At 42.9% G+C, this 19,791-nt stretch overlaps 2 protein-coding genes across 3 annotated transcripts in view; both read left to right on the top strand.

Annotated features, from left to right (window-relative positions):
* The window catches only part of DNAJC6 (DnaJ heat shock protein family (Hsp40) member C6), a 43,574-nt gene extending 34,341 nt beyond the window's left edge, over nt 1-9,233 (top strand). For both annotated transcript variants that reach the window (XM_032191952.1, XM_032191951.1), the window contains exons 14-19: nt 783-851; nt 1,565-1,699; nt 3,220-3,480; nt 3,838-3,983; nt 5,932-6,108; nt 6,983-9,233. In XM_032191952.1, the coding sequence (XP_032047843.1) occupies nt 783-851; nt 1,565-1,699; nt 3,220-3,480; nt 3,838-3,983; nt 5,932-6,108; nt 6,983-7,084 (890 nt within the window). In that variant the 3' untranslated portion in view covers nt 7,085-9,233. The remainder of the gene's footprint in view (nt 1-782; nt 852-1,564; nt 1,700-3,219; nt 3,481-3,837; nt 3,984-5,931; nt 6,109-6,982) is intronic.
* Nucleotides 9,234-9,977: 744 nt separating this feature from the next.
* Nucleotides 9,978-15,454, top strand: LEPROT. The gene is made up of 4 exons (XM_032192142.1): nt 9,978-10,038; nt 10,154-10,229; nt 10,737-10,923; nt 12,194-15,454. The coding sequence occupies exons 1-4, from the start codon at nt 10,023-10,025 to the stop codon at nt 12,308-12,310; spliced, it is 396 nt and encodes a 131-aa protein (XP_032048033.1). The 5' UTR covers nt 9,978-10,022; the 3' UTR covers nt 12,311-15,454.
* Nucleotides 15,455-19,791: the final 4,337 nt, after the last annotated feature.

Here is a 19,791-nt window from a genome sequence, read left to right as displayed (position 1 = left end):
ACTTAATATTACAACCTTCCCTGACTGAAACACATTCAGATACTAATTTGTTTGTGTCTGGCCATCTAACACATGTCCCGTGGGTAAGAAAGCCTCCCTGGAAAGTCAGAATGACAAAAGGGGCAACTAGTGTGTTGCTGGCACTGCTTACATCCTTGCTTTGCCAAATTTGGGTACTGGAAATTAACTCTGTGAATAAGACATTCAGGTCACACTTGGAGCTGGCTGCACTAATGAAAGGAATTTAAATGGTATCCCAGCATGATGAGGTGTTAAATTACAACACCAGCGTCTATGTATAATGAAAAGCTGGCAGGGTGAACTGTATAGATGGACAGACTTTGATACAACGTTGAAGAAAAGACTGCTTTCTTTATGGCTTACATCTGTGTGGGTGCTGCTCTGCTGTATTTGTGATCTCCATCCTTGCCCTTTGCATATAGGATATTTGCTTGGGTTGTGATGTGTTCAGAAAGGCAAAAACCTATGTTATTCTGGTGATAAGGTTATACAAACTTACATACAAAGCCTCTGGCTAAAGTTGCCATGAAATGAAGACTGTAAATCTATGTCCTTCCCCGCTCACCTCTGTATAGTATGAGATCAGAAACAAATTGTAAATATTCAATGTTCTTTGTGGGGCAGAAGTTCACTCCAATTAGCAAATGGACACAGCCCTGTACTGTCTCTCTTGCTCCTTGCTCCCTGCCCTTCCTAGGTGCTGGATTATGTTGTTTTTGCTGTATTGCTCTGAGGTGTTTATACGTACTCATTCTGCTTAGCTTCTAGCACACCAACGGTTTCCATACAACCAGATGTTTCAGGTGGTTGGGACTGGCCCAGCAAACCAGGTATGTGTCGTAAGAACACAAGGACACTTAAGAAACCCTTAGAGAGGGTGATTGCAGACAATGAGTTGCCACTTTCTGCTGCTTAACACATTGATTAATACATTGATTAATACAGCAAAGCTTGGATCAGGATTTTAGTCTTGTCTGAACTGCAGCAAGTACTATTGCTCTGGTCTCCCAGTCATCCATGTGAGTGTCTGGCTAGAGATTGCTAAACTTCTTCAAAAATCTGTGTTTCCTTCCTCAGAAGACCAGGGCTTGAGGTGGGACAGGTGGGGGTGTATGCAATTTTGTTTTGTTAAGATGTGGAGTCAGGAGGACCTGGGAAATGCTGTACGTTCCTTGGATGCTGCTAAATAACAGCATGATTCTTTTTTACTCCTGGGAGAGTATGTGTGTCCTACCAAAACTTGCTTCGTGAAGGCTTTTAGTTCTTAAAATATATCCATTTATCATAATTACTCTGTCACTGCAGACAGTCTGGGGAATGTTCTCGTTGCTGAGCCTAATTGTGAGTGGGAGTGCAAGCAGTCTGGGCCAACGCTGAATTGAGAGTGCTCAGGAACCTGACAACAATACACTTAATTTTAACAGCAGTCTTGTAACATTATGTGACTGAGCACTGGTTAAGAGCTGCACTCAGCTAAAATAAGGATAAAAACTGATGTGTTTTGTTTTTTTTTTTTTTTTTTCTCCCCTTTCCTTTCTTTAAGGCGGCCTAGGTATGGGAAGCAGGTCAGCTGCCACCAGTCCTACAGGATCCCTCCATAGCACTCCTACTCATCAGCCTAAACCCCAAACACTGGATCCATTTGCTGACCTGGGGACTCTTGGAGCGAGTTTAGCAGGTTTGCATCCCTTACACAAAACGTTACCAGCTTCCTCTGTCTTAGAGAAATAAAATGAACAACCTGATATATGACAAAGAATTTTGTGGGTTTTCTCAGCCTAGCTGCATGCCAGTGCCACTTTGAGGCATTCCCTCCTGCATAATTCTCTGTAAGTTTTTAGCAAGCCTGTGCTTTTACTGATGTTCCATCAAAAAAAAAAAAAAAGTGCTAACAACCTGTTGGGAGCCTGTAGGCTACGTGGTTTGCAAAGCAAAGCCTCAGTCTCAGCAGCATCCTTAGACAAAAACTCTTGATACTGATGGGTTTAACTCCAACTGCAGAACTGTTGCTGCAGACCTTGGAGCAGTGCCTGGGAACAGGTGCTGGCTCTTCAAAGCTCCTGGGGTCCTTGAGGAAATATTTTGTCCTTCTAGCCTTGACTCACTTTCCTCCTTTTCTGAAGAAACCTGTGGAACCTCACTAGTCTGCCTCCAATTTGCAGCATTATCGGAAAGTGGAGTCCAAATCCATTTTCATTTGCACCTGGCCACAAAGAACTGTTTACTTGACTCTGAGACAAGCATTTCCTCCTTGTTTTATCTCACAAAACTATCAGCAAACCATCAGCCCCAACGTTTAAAAAGTCAATTTTGACAAATGATTTAAGTTTTCCTTAAAATCCAGCATGTCAGTCTCCCTGACTCTGGTAAATAGATTTTTCTCCCCTTTGTCACTGCCCTCAGCTCTTTGCAAGCCATTGTGGTTTTATCTGATGTTTGTTTTCGCCTTTGCGTCAGTACCAGCATGGTTCTGGAATTAGGTTTCCCAGTTCCCTCTGCTGGATCACTAGCTGCTCTGCAGGAGCAAAATAAAAAGAATGCCAAGACTCATGTCAGAGCGGTTGAGGTGCTTTTAAAGCATGTATTCTGTAGCAAAGCTATGGGGTTCAAAAACAAATGACTTGGCTTGCACAGGATATTTAACCACATTTTTGTTGTTCATAACTAAGTCAAAAGCACTTGACCCACTTTCCATGGCATGTTCCAGAGCTCAAAGTTAAGTGTGGAGATTAGTCTCAAATAATAAAACGTCAACACTAAATATCACCCAGCACAAACTAAATCAGAGAACCAGCCCCTAAAGTAACAAGGTGCTGAAAGAAACACCTCTGTGGGATAATACCACAGCAGCACAGCGTGAGGAGATAGTATTTCAGCGTGTCAACCAGGCAGTGCCTCTATAACACAGCAGCTGTGGTTCCCAGCTAGCTGGGTGTCACTGTCCCTGCTTTTCCCCAGTAAGCTGCTGCTCTGATTTCACTGCGAGCTCCAAAGGCGGGTGCTGTCTTTTAAGCAGTTTGCAGAGCGGTGGCAGGAAAGTTGCAGGGCTTTGCATGATGTTGCGAAAGTACGGTTGTGGCAGAGCTGAAAGTGGAAGCCAGCCGCCTGGGGGATTTTGTTTAGGTTCCCTTTTCGGAAAGTGAGTCATTGCCCTGTTTTCTAACGCACGCCGTCACTTCTTTTCCCCGTACCGTGCAGGTGGGCCTTCGTTTGCCAGTAAACCAACCACGCCGACAGGCATGGGAGGAGGATTCCCCCCCTCGCCGCAGAAACCCTCTCCCCAGCCCATGGGCGGCAGCAGTTGGCAGCAAGGAGCTGGCTACGGCTGGCAGCAGGCACAGCCCAAAGCCCAGCCAAGCATGCCTCATGCCTCTCCCCAGAACAAGCCCAATTACAACGTGAGTTTCTCAGCAATGCCGGGAGCACAAAGCGAGCGTGGAAAAGGACCAGCTAACGCTGGTAAGCATTTCAGAGTTCAGTGTCCAAAAGGTTGGCTCTTTGCAATGCTGCTCAAACATTTGCATTAATGCTCAAACACCAAAACAGGCTAGAGTCTGGCAAGCTGATCATTTGATTTATGAAGTTCAACACTACTTGTCCTGTCCTAGACTCTAAAGCATGCTAATACTTAGAAAATCCTGGATTAAAATGGGTGATGATGATAATTCTAAAGTAGCATTAGCTTATACCTCTTTTGTGAGAACCTACATATATTCATCAGCACTCTGAGACTGGTAGAGCGTGGGGAGGGTGACTGGGGTGGAAAATCTGTGTTAAATAAACCTGCATTGTGAGAACAACTTCTTGCTTTTCAAGATTCAAAACCAAAAGTGTCTGCAGATTTCGAAGATCTATTATCTGGCCAAGGTTTTAATGCTCACAAGGACAAGAAGGGGCCCAAAACAATAGCTGAGATGAGAAAGGAAGAAATGGCTAAGGAAATGGACCCTGAAAAACTGAAAGTAAGCAACGTTCCTATTTATGTGGTTAGTCATTCAATCTGTCTTTCACTCTCCTCATGCTGGAGGCTGCTTAAACACCGCTCCTGAAAGGTGGAGGGGGGCAGTCAGTCACTGGCTTTACTGCGTTAGAGGGGCAGCTGAGCAAATGGGAAGATCATCTAGGGCCAGAAGCTGTGCTCCTGTTTTAGCACTTAAACTAGTGCACATCCTCCATGGCATTGCTGGATTGCAAACACACACGGTACCTCTCATCCTTGTTTGTCATAAGGTAGGTGTCTGAACTTGGCAGTGTCATGAACTGCTGTGCTCCCCATCCGCACCCCAGACAGCAATGTGATCAGAAAACGGTCGGATACTGCAGGTAGTGGAGAATATCTTAAAGAATGTCCACTATTGCATCAGAAGGAGAGATACCACTTAGAGAAAGGAGTGAGTTTTTCTAAAAGTAACGCCCTCTCTCCTGAAATCACTGCTCTTTCATCTGGCTCATTTGTAAGAAGCTAAGGTCTCTGCCTGTCCTTCTGCCAAACCCAGCTTTTGGCCAAATGAGGGACCTCACCTCAGAATGAGACTGCCTTGGGGCAGAAAGTGAGAGCTTCCTGCTGTTTGTTCATATAACACATTTTCACACCTTTCCTGGAGAGGTGAATATCCTTTGGAATGCAATTAAAACTCCAAGGATTCATTTCTGTCCTAAACGAGACTGTGGCAAGCAACAGTGGCTTGCTCAGTTCATGGCTGCTGGTCTGCCACATTACTGCAGCTCTGACTAGCAGGCACAGCTGATGGAACTAAACCTCAGTCTCATTAATCTTGTCTACTTTGGAATTCCCTCATCTCACCAGAATAAATTGCCAAACTACAGGTCTATTATGAAGGGAAGGAAATCAATTCTGTCCCACTCTGCATTGGGAATGTAAAGCCACAAATTATAATTACAGAAAGATACAGAACTGAGAGTGAAAGCCCAAAGCAAAAGCCAAGCAAACTTCTAAAAACCAGAAGAGCAGAATGAGTGGTTATTAATACTTTTTCTTTAACTTTTTGGAAAGTTTAACATTTGGAAAGTGCGTGCCAGCAACCATGCTGCTTGTAATTGAGCTGGGCAGCAGTCATGCCATCAGCTGGGCGGGCACGCTTCTCTCAATTCCTGAGCTGTACAACTTCAGCTATTCGTGTGGTACCACTTAATGTGTGCGACATTTTCCCCTCAGCAAGCTGCAGAATTACTGAAGCGTGATTCTCCATTCCCAATACCATTCACTTTGCTCTGATGCATTTTATTTTGTTGAATCACTTCTTAAGCCTCGGAGTCTATTTACACTTTGGTTTTGGTGTTTGCATCCCTGTCCTCCTCCCTTTCTGCAAGTGTGGGCTAAAATGGCAACCACTAAGAGGGACTGCATCATCTAGGGAAGTGTTTTATTTAACTGCTGGATTACAGATTAAAAAAAAAATCAGGCACACGGAGACAATTTGAGGCTTCTGACACAGAGTTTAAAAGGATTTGCAATGAAGCCAATTTTCAGCATGATTCTTTTATGCATGTCTAAATAGTAAAGTCTTCTGAAGATGTGTATCCACAGCAGAGTTCCAGTCAAGCTTATTTTTAAGTATGCAATTAAGCTTGCCGAAGAGCCACGCAGTTAAACATTTAATTTATCTTTTGACTGTTCCATCTAATTCTGTTCAGAAGTGTTCTTTGCAATGGACCAGCTCAGTAATTTTGACAGGGGTGTTGCTCTGGGTGTTTCTTAACCTTCAACTGGTGACATAAAAATTACAAAACTGACAGATATCTTCAACAAATATCTCCCAAAGGCCTTCTAAAACTTGGGGAAAAAATACGAGATGCTCCTTGGAGTCATTGCTTTTCAAATGGAGAAACCTTTTCCTACCAGAATATGTGATGTAAGGCATAAATTAAGATTCACGTTCATCTCTTCAGGTCCTGGAATGGATTGAAGGGAAGGAGAGAAATATACGAGCGCTGCTGTCCACTATGCACACTGTCTTGTGGGCAGGGGAAACCAAGTGGAAGCCTGTCAGTATGGCAGATCTTGTAACGCCAGAGCAAGTGAAGAAGGTCTACCGGCGGGCAGTGCTTGTCGTTCATCCCGACAAGGTGAGATTTTCCTAGTTCACACTGTTCAGAAATCGTCACTGTCCTCAAAAAGTAAGATTAATTATAAAGTGTTAAATGCGGTTGAATAATTAATTGGTACAAACAAGTTTGTAGTAACTTTCTAGTTCAAGATTTTTTCAAGATTTAAAGGTGAGAACTGAAACTGTGTCTGGTCCCAGGTCTGTGCTTGCTACAAGCCACTCTGAGCAAGAGATTCTCACCTTCGCTTTGACTCTAAGCTGTGTTTCTGGTGAATGACAGCCCAGAATATTGTGCCTGCTAGAGGAGATGGGGATGTGGTGAAGGCAGGGGTGGGTCCTACAGCTGAACTTCTAAAACAGAAGAATCAGGTTCTGATTATCAGACTTGTGGCTTCTGGTCTTGCTGCTTATGCTTAGCAGCCTGCATGCAATGACACAATCTGGGAAACCGTCTGGTGATGAGGCTTCCACCTTGAAGGAAATGGAGGCTCTGAGGTTTTCAGGGCAGTGGGTGGCAAGGCTTGAGAAGATGCAGGCTGCAGAGAGGATTGCAGGGATGCTGCTTTTATCAAGGAACTGTGTGTTAGTGGTAGCTCTCCCCCTTCAGTGCAGGTAAGGTGCCTCTTGCAAAGCTTAGATTAAAGCTTTTTGCCCCTCTTGAGACTGCATTGCTTCTGAGGGGCTATCAGCTCTGAGGAGCAAAAGAGCTGAAGAGCTAAGAAACTTTTAACCTACAAACAAGGTAAGCAGCCCTCAACTGTAGTCAAAGAAAAAAAATGAAAACGATTTATGGAAACTGAACGATAACGGCTTGAGAATCTAACTGCACAGAGGTCTGCTTCTGGTAGTTGCACTTGGTAAATGTGATATCTCTGTTTCTGTTTCTGTTCTAGGCCACCGGGCAGCCATATGAACAATATGCAAAGATGATATTTATGGAGCTAAATGATGCCTGGTCAGAATTTGAAAACCAAGGACAAAAACCCTTGTATTAGATACTTTCTCAGTCTCCACTACAAACCTGTGCTAGTGCTTGTATAGTCTCTTGTCACAAATGTCACAGATCAACCAAACTCTGGCTGGAAATTCAGAAGTTTCAGAAAACTAAGAGCCTAATACTTATCATGAAGAACAAGAGAAAGGTTTCCTTATACTTGTTTCAAGAATCCTGAGCTCAAAGGAACTCTAGCCACCTGGCTTGCCATATGGGAGCCAAGAGGCTACAGTTACTCGTAACATTTTTTTCCCCTTTGGATTCTAGTGGGGTGAGAGAGAACACATTCTGGGAAAAGGTGGAATTGTTCTGTCTCTGACACAGTGTATCTGGTGAATTTCCTACTTTTTTTTTTTGTGTGTGTGCGCAAAATGTGATATGGCAACACTTCACTTGAGTTCTCTAACTGGTGGTGAAGCCCAGACTTTGATGTACTTTCTTCCTAGGTTTGGATCAACCTTTATCAAATTTAAGTGCTCGGATGTGATTTAGGCACATTTCTAACAGTCACCATTTGCTGCTTAATTGCTCATGTAGTATAGTATGTCTGAGTAGAGACAAAGCCAAAGCCTGGGTTGATCAGTGTGGCAGCTTACTGCTGCTTTACGCATTAATACTGTACTTCACCTCACAGTCCAGCAGTGAAATGTATGGAACAAATTCCTCAGCATCACAGAGCAAGTGTCTTTAAAGCAAACAACAAGTAATTGATGTTAAACTGCACCTTGTTGGCTTGTTAAACAGCAGTTCTGGGGGAATCATGAACTGGGGGGAAGGGTGGTTCCACAGCTGTAAAAAGGGAAGAATGAGCACTGTACTTCCCGTGAAGTTCTCATCAGTAGGTTGAAAGCATCAAACAAAATAAATATCGACAAGCTAAAACTCTGCTGAAAAGTTTTAGCAACTTCCTAGACTATAGGTAACACTTCCCCTCCTGAGCATTCAGAAGACTTTTTCCAGCCCACCTGCATCACCTCTATGCCTTTATCAGCTCCAGAACATGTGGCAAAGGCTCTTGGCAGAATGCAACCCATTGCAATTTCACTTTCAGACCACGGCGTACAAGCTGTCATGTAGACATCTGTGAGCCAGGTCTGATTTTTGAGGTAAATACACTGCAAATTGATTATCTTAGAAGTTTGTTTTGGACCAAAGCAATAATATCACAATGAAGTATCTTTGCTGAAGCATCTTTCCTAGTTAAAAACCAAATTATGCTCCTCACCCCAAATCTGACTTTCTCCTTTTCTAGAATCACTAAAGCTAGCAGTTCAGTTACCAACAAATTGTATCTGTATTTGCGCTTTGAGAAGGCAGGTACATGGAGAAGATAGGCAGGAAATCATTTGTATTTACTGCTTGAGGATCAGGTTGCCATCTGATGTGAGTCTTTAAAGCTGGTGGTTTTTAAAGACAATCCACTTGTTGTTGCACTTAAATTTTCAAGTGGCAAACCTTTTACTGCAAAGACAGTGTGTCAAAGTACATTGCTTTCTGTATAAAAGTCATCCTTTTGTTGTATCGGTCCATTATTTACTACCATTAACTGAAAATGTGAAACCAACACATAGGTCTCCTTTTATATAAAGGACCTTAAGATAATAGTAACAAACTGGATGTTATTTATTAATGTTTTGATCCAGTATGTGCTTGTCTTATTTAAAGAGATATCTGGAATGTGAATTATGTTCCTGTGATTCGTTGGTTTGTTTCTCATTCACATTTGTAGATATTGTGACCTATGCCTATATAATAAAAAGGATCTCATTACTATAATGTACTTTTTTTAATAATGAGAACTACATTAGCTTTGTATCAAGTTTGTCATGGCAAACAACTCTGGATACTCATCTTCACAAAATCCAAATCCATCATTAAACTTTATCTACCAAAAGAAACCTTACCCCACTTAAACTTTGATTACTTCATCCCTAATGTTTTTATGGATGCATGAAAGTATTAGGACGTATGTATATCAAGATAATTAACTAAAAAAAAAAAATTCTTGTCATATCTGGTAGTGACAGAGGTTATCAATGTTCAGGTTTACCGTTTGACTAAATTATTGTAATTTTTGTAAATACAGTATATACTCAATGAAATTGTGACTGGTCTAAAACATTTGTATATACATTAAAAGCTCAAATTAACATTGTGGTATGGTTTGTGCTGGGGGGTTGAGGTGGGGGAATTCTGCCTGCTTGCTTTCAACAGGTACCTTCTCTGTAAGTGCAGGATAAGCAAAAAAAAAAAAACAAAAAAACAAGTATATTGTAGGTCCCAGATCTTTACATTAGCAGTAGCTGTACCAAGATGTAAATTTGTATTAAATTCCCTGGGTTTTATTTTTTTGGAAATCACTTGTCTGTATCAGACCCGATATGGAATGAGAAGAGGTGGTAGCCTGAGATGGGGGCTATTTAAAGAAAATCTCCCTTGGGAGGTGGGTTCTAAGAGCTTTGCAAAAATTGTTACTTCAAAAAGGCGGCTTTTGTGCTAAAGCTTCCCCTTTGCATGAGGGGGTGCCAAAATCCTCAGTGCTTGAAGACCTGCCCTAAAAGCGACGTGGCGGAACTGGCGGGCTCCCGACACGGGTGGGTGCTGCCGGGGAGGGGCTTTTTGGGGCGAGAAAAGGGTTTTTTGGGGAGGGTGCTGCGTGAAGCCGTGCCCACGGGGCGCTGTCCCCTCAGCCGCCTCAGCGCCTGCCAGGGGCCGGCCCCCCCCGCCCCGTTACCATGGCGACGGGCAGCCCCTTCCCGCCTCCCGCCCCTTAAAGGGCCCGCAGCCCCTTTCCGCAGCCGCGCTCCCCTCCCAGCCGCCGCCGGGCCCTTTAAGGGCGGCCTCTGACGCGCTGGGCGCGGGCGGGGCCCCGCTACCGGCAGGCGGAAGCGGCGGCCGCCACCTCAGCGGGGCCGCGGAGCTGGGCGCCGGCCGGGAACATGGCGGGCATCAAAGGTACCGGGTCCCCCCCCGTCCCCCCCCCCCCTTCCCCTGCTCCCGGTAACGGCCGTTAACGGTCGGTCCCCAACGGTTCCCAACGGTAACCCCCCGCCGCCTTGTGCCCTTGCAGCTCTCGTGGGGCTGTCGTTCAGCGGAGCCATCGGGCTGACCTTCCTCATGCTGGGCTGCGCCCTGGAGTACTACGGGTGAGCCGCTGCCCCGTTATTAATTATTATTATTATTATTTATTATCGTTATTATTATTATTATCGTTATTATTATTTTTATTTAAACGCTCCCCTCCGGGCTTCTCGCGGCCCCGCGGTGCGTGTAGGGTGCGGTTTCGTGGCTGCCATGGTTTTGGGTTGAAATCGCTCAGATTCGGGCAAGCTGCTGCTGCTGCCTCCTGTCCTGCGCCTCCTCAGGCGCTGCGGTTGTGTCCCGAGGGGCTGCAGCCCCCAATAACCCAATTTTGGGGCGTGTCGGGGCGGCTCCTGCCCTGCGTGAGGCTGTGGGAGGCTGAGCCTGCCAGGCAGAGGGGTGGGGGGGGCCCTGCTGACAAAACCTTCTGCTTAAATCTCTGATTATAAGCCCATTTTTCCAACCACAAAGTAAGGCAGCAGCTACTGCGATCGCTTTTCCTAAACACAACACACTTCCCATTAAAACACGCACTAAACCGACAATATATCTCTTTTTCTTCCTCTCCCCAGCGTGTACTGGCCGATGTTTGTCTTAATATTCTACTTCATCTGCCCCATTCCCCACTTCATCGCAAAAAGGGTGAGTGACGACAGCGACGCAGCCAGCAGCGCCTGCAGGGAGCTGGCGTATTTCTTCACCACCGGCATCGTGGTCTCCGCCTTCGGGTTCCCCATAATCCTGGCACGGGTCGAGGCGGTGAGTTCGGCTGGTTATAAGAAACCAGTCACTGAGTATAACCTTTAAGCGTGCCCTTGTTTCTTTCTAAGCCCGGTGAGCCACTTTTGTTGGTGAATCCTTTCGGTAATTTCTTGACTGTGCTGCTTCTAGATTTTGATGAAAACTCTCGCTGCTGAAACTCTGTGCCTGTGCAGCTTTGTGGCCTGAACAAAATGACTTACGTGACTAAAAAGCTTTTAGATGTTTTCTTCTAGCTTTGCTGTGGTCCGCTACAAGATATTGCCCCCTCCTTCATCTCATGCCTCTCTCTGTCATCAGCTTTTCCAGTGCTTCTTACGCCACCTTTCTTATTTTTATCTCAGAATGTCTGCTTTGTCCACCTAGGATGCTGAAAACTTGGTGACTGGAGCACGTTATCAGTTAAAAGATAAAAGGCCAGACTGCCAGAACTGCCCTCCTGGTTTTCAGAGCATTTCTCAAGCTCATGCTTTGTCCTCTCAAAGTCTGAGGAAATTCTGCTAACTTACTTTCTTTGCTTTACGAACTGCTCTTCAGTGTTGAGATTTTTGTCACGGTTATTTCCAAGGCAAAGAACTCTCTTGTCCTGTCTCCCAAACTGCCTAATGAGATTCCTGTGTTTGTGTTTTGTTTTGTTTTGTTTTCCCTTCAGTCTTTCAGTTTTGCCTAAAGCTCTGTCTGCTTAGCTATAATTTATTTTAACGCACAATGTCCCAACGTTATGTTTTTGTTCCGTTGTGGACCTGGCAACAGGCAGAACCAGAAGTGACCACGAGGGGGAACTCTAATTCATAGCTGTGTCTTTCAAGAGTAAACGTCCTTTATTAGGGTAAATTTAGCTGGGCAGATAGTTACAGAAAGCTGTAAGGCCCTGTTACTTTTAGGGCCCTGTGCTGTTTTCTGTGCTTGTTCCTGGCATTTATTTGAAAGTCTATCTTTTATTTTCATACCTAATATTTAAAAGAGAACACTAATCTAACTGGGTTTTTCTGCAACTTAGGTATGTTTTAGTGACTTGTATGGCAAGGTAATGATTTTGGTCGAGAATGTAGCACCATTAGTCTGTCTGTTGAAGTCTTGCATTAATAACAAGTAGTTGCTAATTAAGTAAATAGTAGTATAAATTGAATTATTTATAGTTTGTTTTTTCTCTTCATGCTTTTAGCACCTTTCTGTAGTATTTCGTTTAGTTTGTCTAATGCATATAATTAACTGCCCTGTACCTGTCTTATAAGAACTGCTTTGATTGTTTCATTTCCTTGCATTTCAGATCAAATGGGGAGCCTGTGGCCTGGTGCTGGCTGGCAATGCAGTCATTTTCCTTACTATCTTAGGCTTTTTTCTTGTGTTTGGTAGAGGAGATGACTTTAGCTGGGAGCAGTGGTAGGACCTCACCCTGACGCTGGTAACGTTTTGCAGCATACATCGCCGTGTGTATCTGTGTCTGTATTGCAACATATGTATGTGTGCACGCCGAGGCGTACGTGTGTGCATATGCATGTAATGTAGCTTTCCACTACCAGATCATAACGTGCTTTTTAAAATGTCAGCCAAGGGGGAAGGGCCTTTGTGACAGCTCTTAACATGTCCAGTAAAAATTGGGATCACCCTTGCAAATTTATCTACAAAGAAGTTTGCAAAATGTAAACTGTTTTACTCTCTTTTTCAGTTTATATGCATTAATTTCTGCTCTAATCAGAGTAGTATCGGTGTATGAGACGTTGGTCAGCATGGCTGTGTTTTGTTTTTTTAACCATGTAATCCAAATAGGTCAATAGAAAGATTATCCTACTTACTGTTGTTCAACTTGATTGCCTCTCTACTTTGATTATGGATAAATGAGTACTTGCTTTCCATTTGAGCAATTGTAATTCTAGTTGATTTTCCTGATAACAAAAAAATAACAAACATAAGTTATGCAAGCTCTTTTATTGCCTAACCAAAAAAACAAAACAACTGGTTAAAAATCCTCCCTTCCTTTTATGTTGTTCATTTAGAAACTACTTTGTTTCCCCTCTAAAGATCCTCTTGATTTGTCCCTCTTCAACTTAATGACTGTAGATGTATTTTGGGAATAATCTAATGTATTTTAATGCTCAGAGCTGACATTACTTCTCTGGAAGGTTCACGGAGGAAGAAACTACTCTCAGGACACTTACAATCACAGCATACAACTCTATTCCTATGTGTAAAATGCCTAAATCGCAAAGAATGAGTGTTCTGCTGGGTAGGACTTCCCTCCTCAGTTCTCATTGCTTTTAAAACATACTTACTCAAACAGTTTTTCTTGTCTGTAAGAAAAGCTCATTATATTAAAACTATATTTTTCTGATGGCATTATCTTACTAAACGTTTACATTTATAAGTGAGTTTGTTACTATTTTGTCTTGCTGAATCCTTTGAATACAGATGCATTCTGATACAACCCTAACTCTAGAAGACTTTTCAGTAGCCTACAAAGGGATAAAAGAAGAGACACGTAGACACATTAGCTTATTATTCCATAGGAAAATGGAGATAAGGAGATTCCTGTTCTGTGAAGTAAGAAACTGAATTCCCACGTGGGGTATGTTTTACTGTTGAGTTCTTTTAGATTAGCAGATTGCAAGTGAGTATTTTATAATTCATGCTAGCTCACAGCTGACTGCTGTCACCCAGCATTAACTGTAAGGGACCTTGTGCAAAGAGGTAACAGAATCAACTCTACGGGATGTGGCGGCTTCACTGATGCAATGGTTTCTGCCTACTAAATTGTATGGAACTACTTAGGATACTCTCCAAACTCCCTCATTACTGGTGTACTGCAAAACAGAGTCCTGTGGATTGCTGCACAGAGCAAAGCTTAACAAATTAACGAATGTTACATGAGCACTCTGATACTTGGTCTTTTGTTCATGCTCAGGGCCCTAGGAAAAAAAAAATGGTATAAAAGTCATTCTGGGGACCAAGTAACATAGTGTCACTTCAGTAGGAATGTGGAGTGTCGTCCTTCAGGAAGGTAAATAATTCTTCTATTTGATTAGATAGAAAGCTGTTAATTACATGCTTTAAACACAAACTTCAGGTGTGTATAAAGTGAACACTTCAGTGGTGAGGAATGCTGAGTAGCTCTAGTTTATACTGAAATGTGCCTTACGCTGTCATTCGTGTAAAAGAAGAGTTAACAGAAGAAGACAAGTTTTTTTTCTGAATGTTAATGCTTCCTCACAGATGAAGCAGGAACATGCCTGTAAAGATGCTGGGTGTAAACAAGTTGTCCACCAGTTTCTTCTTCCTGACTTCAAGTGAAATCTGCTGTGTCCTACTGATTGTAAAGTACTTTTGGGGAAACTGTTCTAGTTATGAGCTGAGTTGTTTAGAGCAAGCACAGTTTCTACATAGAGATCCTGCTTTCATTTTTGAAGAAATCACTTTTTTCCCCTGTATCACAGCATTTTTCATTGAAGTCGGTGAAGTGATACAACAACAGTAATATACAAATGAAGTGCCTGATTCTACACAAACCTGAAGTCATTGCAATCATTCCATTGAACTCCTGTTAAAATACCTGGGCTTGCAGCAGGTTCTTGAGTATTTTCATTATGGACCGACGGCTGCGATAGAAGTCTACAGAACTATTCAGTTACCACTGAAATTTTGCTTTTGAGACAGTGGAGTAAAAACAAGCTGACATTAATTTTTCTTTAAATTAGAGAACAGTTACTGTAGGATCTGTTAGTAAATAGCGCGTGTGTGTGGCAGATACAGGCAGTGAGCACGTGACAATCTGAAGTGAAAAGGAGGACTAGAAGTAGTAGTACATCGTTAAGGAGAGGTTGCTTCTTTGACAAATTATGCTATTGTACTGTATTTACTTTGGATATTACTGTGGTTGGTGGGTACCTCATGAAATGGCAGGTAGATATTGAATGAAGAAAGCGAACGCTTCTCTTGTGATGCAGCTACGTGCACTAATACTTAATGTGAACTTCATGCAGATTTCACCATGGGCTTCTGTTTTAAATTGTCTAACTTTTAAAATTAATTTTAACCATGTTTAAACCATGGAATTTTTGAGCTCTTTAGAAGTAAATTTCCTTGGATGAGTTTTCAATGTTTAAGTGTCAGGGTAGAAAAATTCTCAATGCTAGCTTCACTCATTGACACAAACCTGGTGCTCTGATGGCCAGTACTGGGCACACTGTCACTATCTACCAGTAGCAATTTCCTGTGGTTTCTCTGAAGTTGTTTTCATACGTGGAAGTGAATGTTATGTATCCAAAGTGCCTTAATTACAATACTGTGCTGATTTTGTGAATGCTTATACATGGAAAGATCGTTATTTCATAAACAGCTGAAAATCTGTTATTGCATTTTTATAAAGCTTCCTTGTCAATTAATCACATTTCCTGTAATTCAGATTGCAGTGCAGCTTTTGTAACTTTTGTAAACACTATTCTTATTTTTCTGTGATCGCCAGGTTCTCGAGATGAAGTATTAAGACACATCCTACTTTTCTTTTTGTTTTGTCTAATAAAACTGAGTAAACATACCTGGTGTTTAAGTCTTTGTCTTTATTATATTTCAAGAGCTGACAGAAGACTCCTGTGTAAGAGGAAAGATAAGAGGAGCAACATATCCAGTGCTTTCCTAAAGGTACTGTAGCTGTCAGACATGGCCACGGCAGGGAAGTTAATGAGTTGTTCAAATGCCTGTTGTACTGGTGATGATGTTTCTTAATGGGTAAAAAAGGGTCTTGGAGGGGGTTTTCAGACACTGTGATCCCTGGGGACTATATGTATCTTGCCAGGGGTTCTCCCACATCTTTTTCACACCCTTTCTGGAGCTGCATAGGATGTGTCTCAGAGCTACCTGCAGGTGTTTTGGTACCTGTCCCCCTGATCATTAACAGGGCATCAAAGCTCTCTTCCCTTCCCAAATTTCCTTCCTATTACTCCTGTAGCTCAGTTAGTGGCAGTACCGAGTAGGTGATCTTGATCCCACCACTGCTTGTGAAAATGAAGCCTGCTCAGTTGGTTTAACCCTGGCTGTGAAACACCTGCCATGAGGAAAAGGTGGCTGCAGTGTCTGGGATCTAAATTCTGATATTTTCATTGCTTTGATTTGAGCATCTAAGCTTTGGAAGAGGTGAGTATGCTTTGGAAGAGGTCAGTATCAGCCGATTCAAAATCATTGCCCTGTTTTGCAGAACAAATATTTGGGATTGCCATTCTGTGCTGCCTCACCCAACTCATACTCTGCTTAGAGAGTGACTTCAGGCTCTAGATTTTGAATGGGAGACTTGGTTCCTGAACTCCTTTATTCCACCTAATTTTGGATTTGGCAGTACTATGATAATATAGGATATGACTTATTTTTCCTACTCCTCCCACCCTTGTTTTTGTAGCTGCTCAGACAGAGCCCTTTCCTGTCAACTTGTTTAGCTGGGGAGAAAAAAACAAATATGCTTGAGTCTTGAACTGGTTTTACAGTCAATTCAGTCCTCTAAGCTTGTCACTTTCCTCCTTGGTTATGACCTTGGATAACTTTCTAAAAAATTAAGCAGTCATAAAATGAATCTAAGCTCATCAATACCCAGACATTAACCAAACAAACTTGTCCTGGGAAGCTGTGCAGAGGCTGTTACTGTTAAACTGAAAATTATGTAAAGCTCTACAATGATCTCTGTAACTCTGATTTTAATTGATAACACAGTGTGACTTTTCAGATACTGCATCATTTACTCTGCGGGGATTGTGTCTGAGCTATGATAATGGATGAAAAGACTATTTCATTAAGCTGGATGCACACCAGGTACTAATGACTAATTGATTTAAGTGGCCTCTGCAAATACATGACCAGTACATACTGGAGGGCTGCACAGGGAAGTGTCTCTTGATAAAATATGGAGGGGAGCATTGACTGCTGAGTTGGGATTGAATTTTAAAGATCAACTGGCCACTCAGAAACATTTTTCTTCTGTCGCCTGGTGCTGTATTTCTCTTTTTTTTTTTTTTGTTTTCTAATGTTAAGGGTGTTTTTAGCCATGCCTCTCTTTTTGGGAGTTACATTCACAAATTGCTTACAGCAGTTCATGCCCTGTAGGTAGGACTTTGGCTGGAGGTATTTTGCTTTCTATTCTGGAATTAATGTTCCCTGTACACTAGTTCAAGATTTTAACAAACATTCTGGATACTGCTGCTTTCTGCTGGCTCGTTGTAAATGAACTGTTTGATTGCTCCCTGTCTCCTCTCCCGTGAGGGTGCTCAGTCCTTGTCTGTGTGTGCAGACGGCTTCCTGCTGGCCCGCAGCACCTGGGGGCCTTTTGCCCCTGTCTGAAGCAGGGAGAGAAGATGGGGTTTATAAATACATACCCCCCCTTCCTCCACCCCTAAAAAAAAAAAAAAAGTCTTAGATGATAGGAGGAGGTTTATTTTCCCAGTGAGACTAAAGCTACAGCTTTGTTTATTGTAGTAATTTATGTTTAATTAACGTAATTGTACATAATTGCACATTATACAATCTCACAAGCTCACTTTAGAATCTTTGCATATAGGATATAGGAAAGGCTTCTTCCTATGAAGCATGCTTACAGCATTGCTGCCCATTATTAAAATTAGGATTTTCAATGAAATCACAGAATGATGGGCGCAGCTGTCCTGGCAGAGGTCTGAAACCCTGTCAGTGTCTTTGTTGGCTGTTGTTACAACAGCTGAACTGGAAGGTGTTACACTGTATTTTTAATTGCATGTTTTCCTGGGTTATAAAATTAATAAATAAATTTAAAAAAATCATGCTTACAAACTTAACTTCTCACTTCTATGGAGTTCTTAAAAAGCTGGATTCTTAACAAGCTGGATATGGCTGCGGCCATCCACGGCTGTGAATTTTGCTTTTTATCACTTGCTTGGAGCTGCTCTTTCGACTGTACTGGCAAACTTACTTCCTCGGCCAACATGAATAAATGACACCATGCTTGGATGTTTTTGTTTGCTTGAGGATTTGGAAAGAAGTTAAATGGTATTTATTATGCTCTGCAAAGCATGTGCTTGAAATAAGAGGGTTGGTCATGACATTTATATGATTTGCTTATTTCTTGTTTTGACTGTTAAAGCTGGGCTTGTGATGTTGTTACTCATTTAATTCCTGCCTGAGACTGGTATTTCACCATGTAATAGGCTCTTTGTTACCAGTCTTCCATCAAAAAAAAAAAAAAAAAAAAGGCCTTTACACGACATAAAAACAAAAGCCGCAATAACTGCGACTTACTGGCTCCTGATCAAGTTCTCCTTTTTGAAGCTGGTGGGAATTTGGTGCTGGGGTCAGTGGGGCAGGGAAGGGAAGATACAAGCGGCCAAATCCTGTTGGATGCTGCAGCCCCTAAGGGCTGAGGGCAGGCTGTGAGCGTGCTCGTGAGTCACTGTGCAATGGATTGTCCCTCTTCTTTGGTGTCTGTTCCTTCTGCCACAGGGGATGTGGGTGACGGTGGTCACACAAATCCACGTCCCTGCATTTCACAGAGGACCCTTCACTGCAGGAGAGCACTTCACAGCTTGTCCTTGTTTTAACAGCTTTGCTCTAGTGTCCCCCTGCCTGGCCAGTCTGTCTTTGTGCTGTTTTTTCTAACAGTATAACTGCTGACGGTTGCAACGAGGGGTGAGGATGTTTTTAGGACAAGGACAAGATAATAAAACAATCTCCCATGTAATAAATTTTGGAAGAGACCTCTGCTCTTAGCTCCATTTACAAATACTAAAAATACATAATACTGCTCATGCATGCATAAAGTGAATTTTACCTTTTGAATCAAATTATACAAAATAACATACCTCAGGCAGGCCAGAGCGTGCTCTCTCTTCTATCCACTCCTTCAAGAAAGCCTGCATTCTTACAAAAAAATAAAGAAAAAATAAATATTTTGCTGTTTAATTGAAATCTACAGCAGAACACATTAGTTTACAAGGTTCTTTAATAGCTAGACAGATATTCATTAGAAACAATCATTTCAAAACACGCAGCCTTTCGGGTAGAGTCTTGTAAGTGAACGATGTGTAAAGTTAATTGGGATTCAGCAAATAGCCTCGGCTAGAGGTCAGATAACTCAGCCCCCTCTAGATGCCTGAGCCACGGTGCAGGTGTCTGCTCCTCTCCTTGCTCAGGACAGGGCCGTTGTCTGCTCTCGCGTCTCTTTTCCCACAGGACCCAGCCCTACAAAGAAGGCTCGGAAGGTCCCAGGCTCTGTCTCAGCCCCTGCTGGCAGCAGTCCTGGCTTCAGCCCTCGTCCTGCCTCCTGGGGCTGCTCAGGGGGCTCCCGGACCCCTCCTCTGAGCCTGCCCTGCGTGCAGGCCCTGCTCCACATGTGCCCGTAGCTAGGGCTCCCTAAAAAACAAACACAAAACCAACCCAAAGCGACTCTGCCTTTAATTGCCGCTGGCATTTCCCGTTTCTCTGCAGTAAGGGAGTGAACGTTCCCCCCAGAGCCAGTGATTGCAGCCAGCTCCTGCTTCTCCGCCCCGACGGGACCGAGCTCTTGTCAGCTCTGGGAATCACGAGAAGGCAGCTGAGCCAAGGGCGAGCCACACATCAAAAACACTTAAACACGGATTTATGGGTTGTATTAACAAGATGGAAAACAAGGCAAACAAGTGGCGATTTAGAAAGAATTATGTCGTAAAGTGCTAATAGGTCCTGGATGTGGATTCCATCTCTGACTTCCACTTACTTAAACCTTATGTTTAACAGGGAAGGGCTAAAAATACCCAGTGCTCTTTCTGTGAGGACTTTCTCAGACGCACCATCTAAGAAACCATTCTGAGATAGCAATTTCTTTAACCAGAAACAGGTTGGGTGATTGATTTGTCTGAGCACTCTCATTTTGTTGTCCTTGCC

The sequence above is a fragment of the Aythya fuligula genome, chromosome 8 (genome assembly GCF_009819795.1).
Source record: "Aythya fuligula isolate bAytFul2 chromosome 8, bAytFul2.pri, whole genome shotgun sequence".
Taxonomy (NCBI): domain Eukaryota; kingdom Metazoa; phylum Chordata; class Aves; order Anseriformes; family Anatidae; genus Aythya; species Aythya fuligula.
Note: the sequence above shows the minus strand (reverse complement) of the source record. Positions and strands in the feature narration are given on the sequence as shown.

Bases quoted from the DNA above. Each gene is read 5' to 3' on its own strand.
- LEPROT (XM_032192142.1), top strand. The intron at 10,230-10,736 runs GTGAGCCGCTGC...TCCTCTCCCCAG, and splicing joins TGCGCCCTGGAGTACTACGG to CGTGTACTGGCCGATGTTTG. The intron at 10,924-12,193 runs GTGAGTTCGGCT...CTTGCATTTCAG, and splicing joins TCCTGGCACGGGTCGAGGCG to ATCAAATGGGGAGCCTGTGG.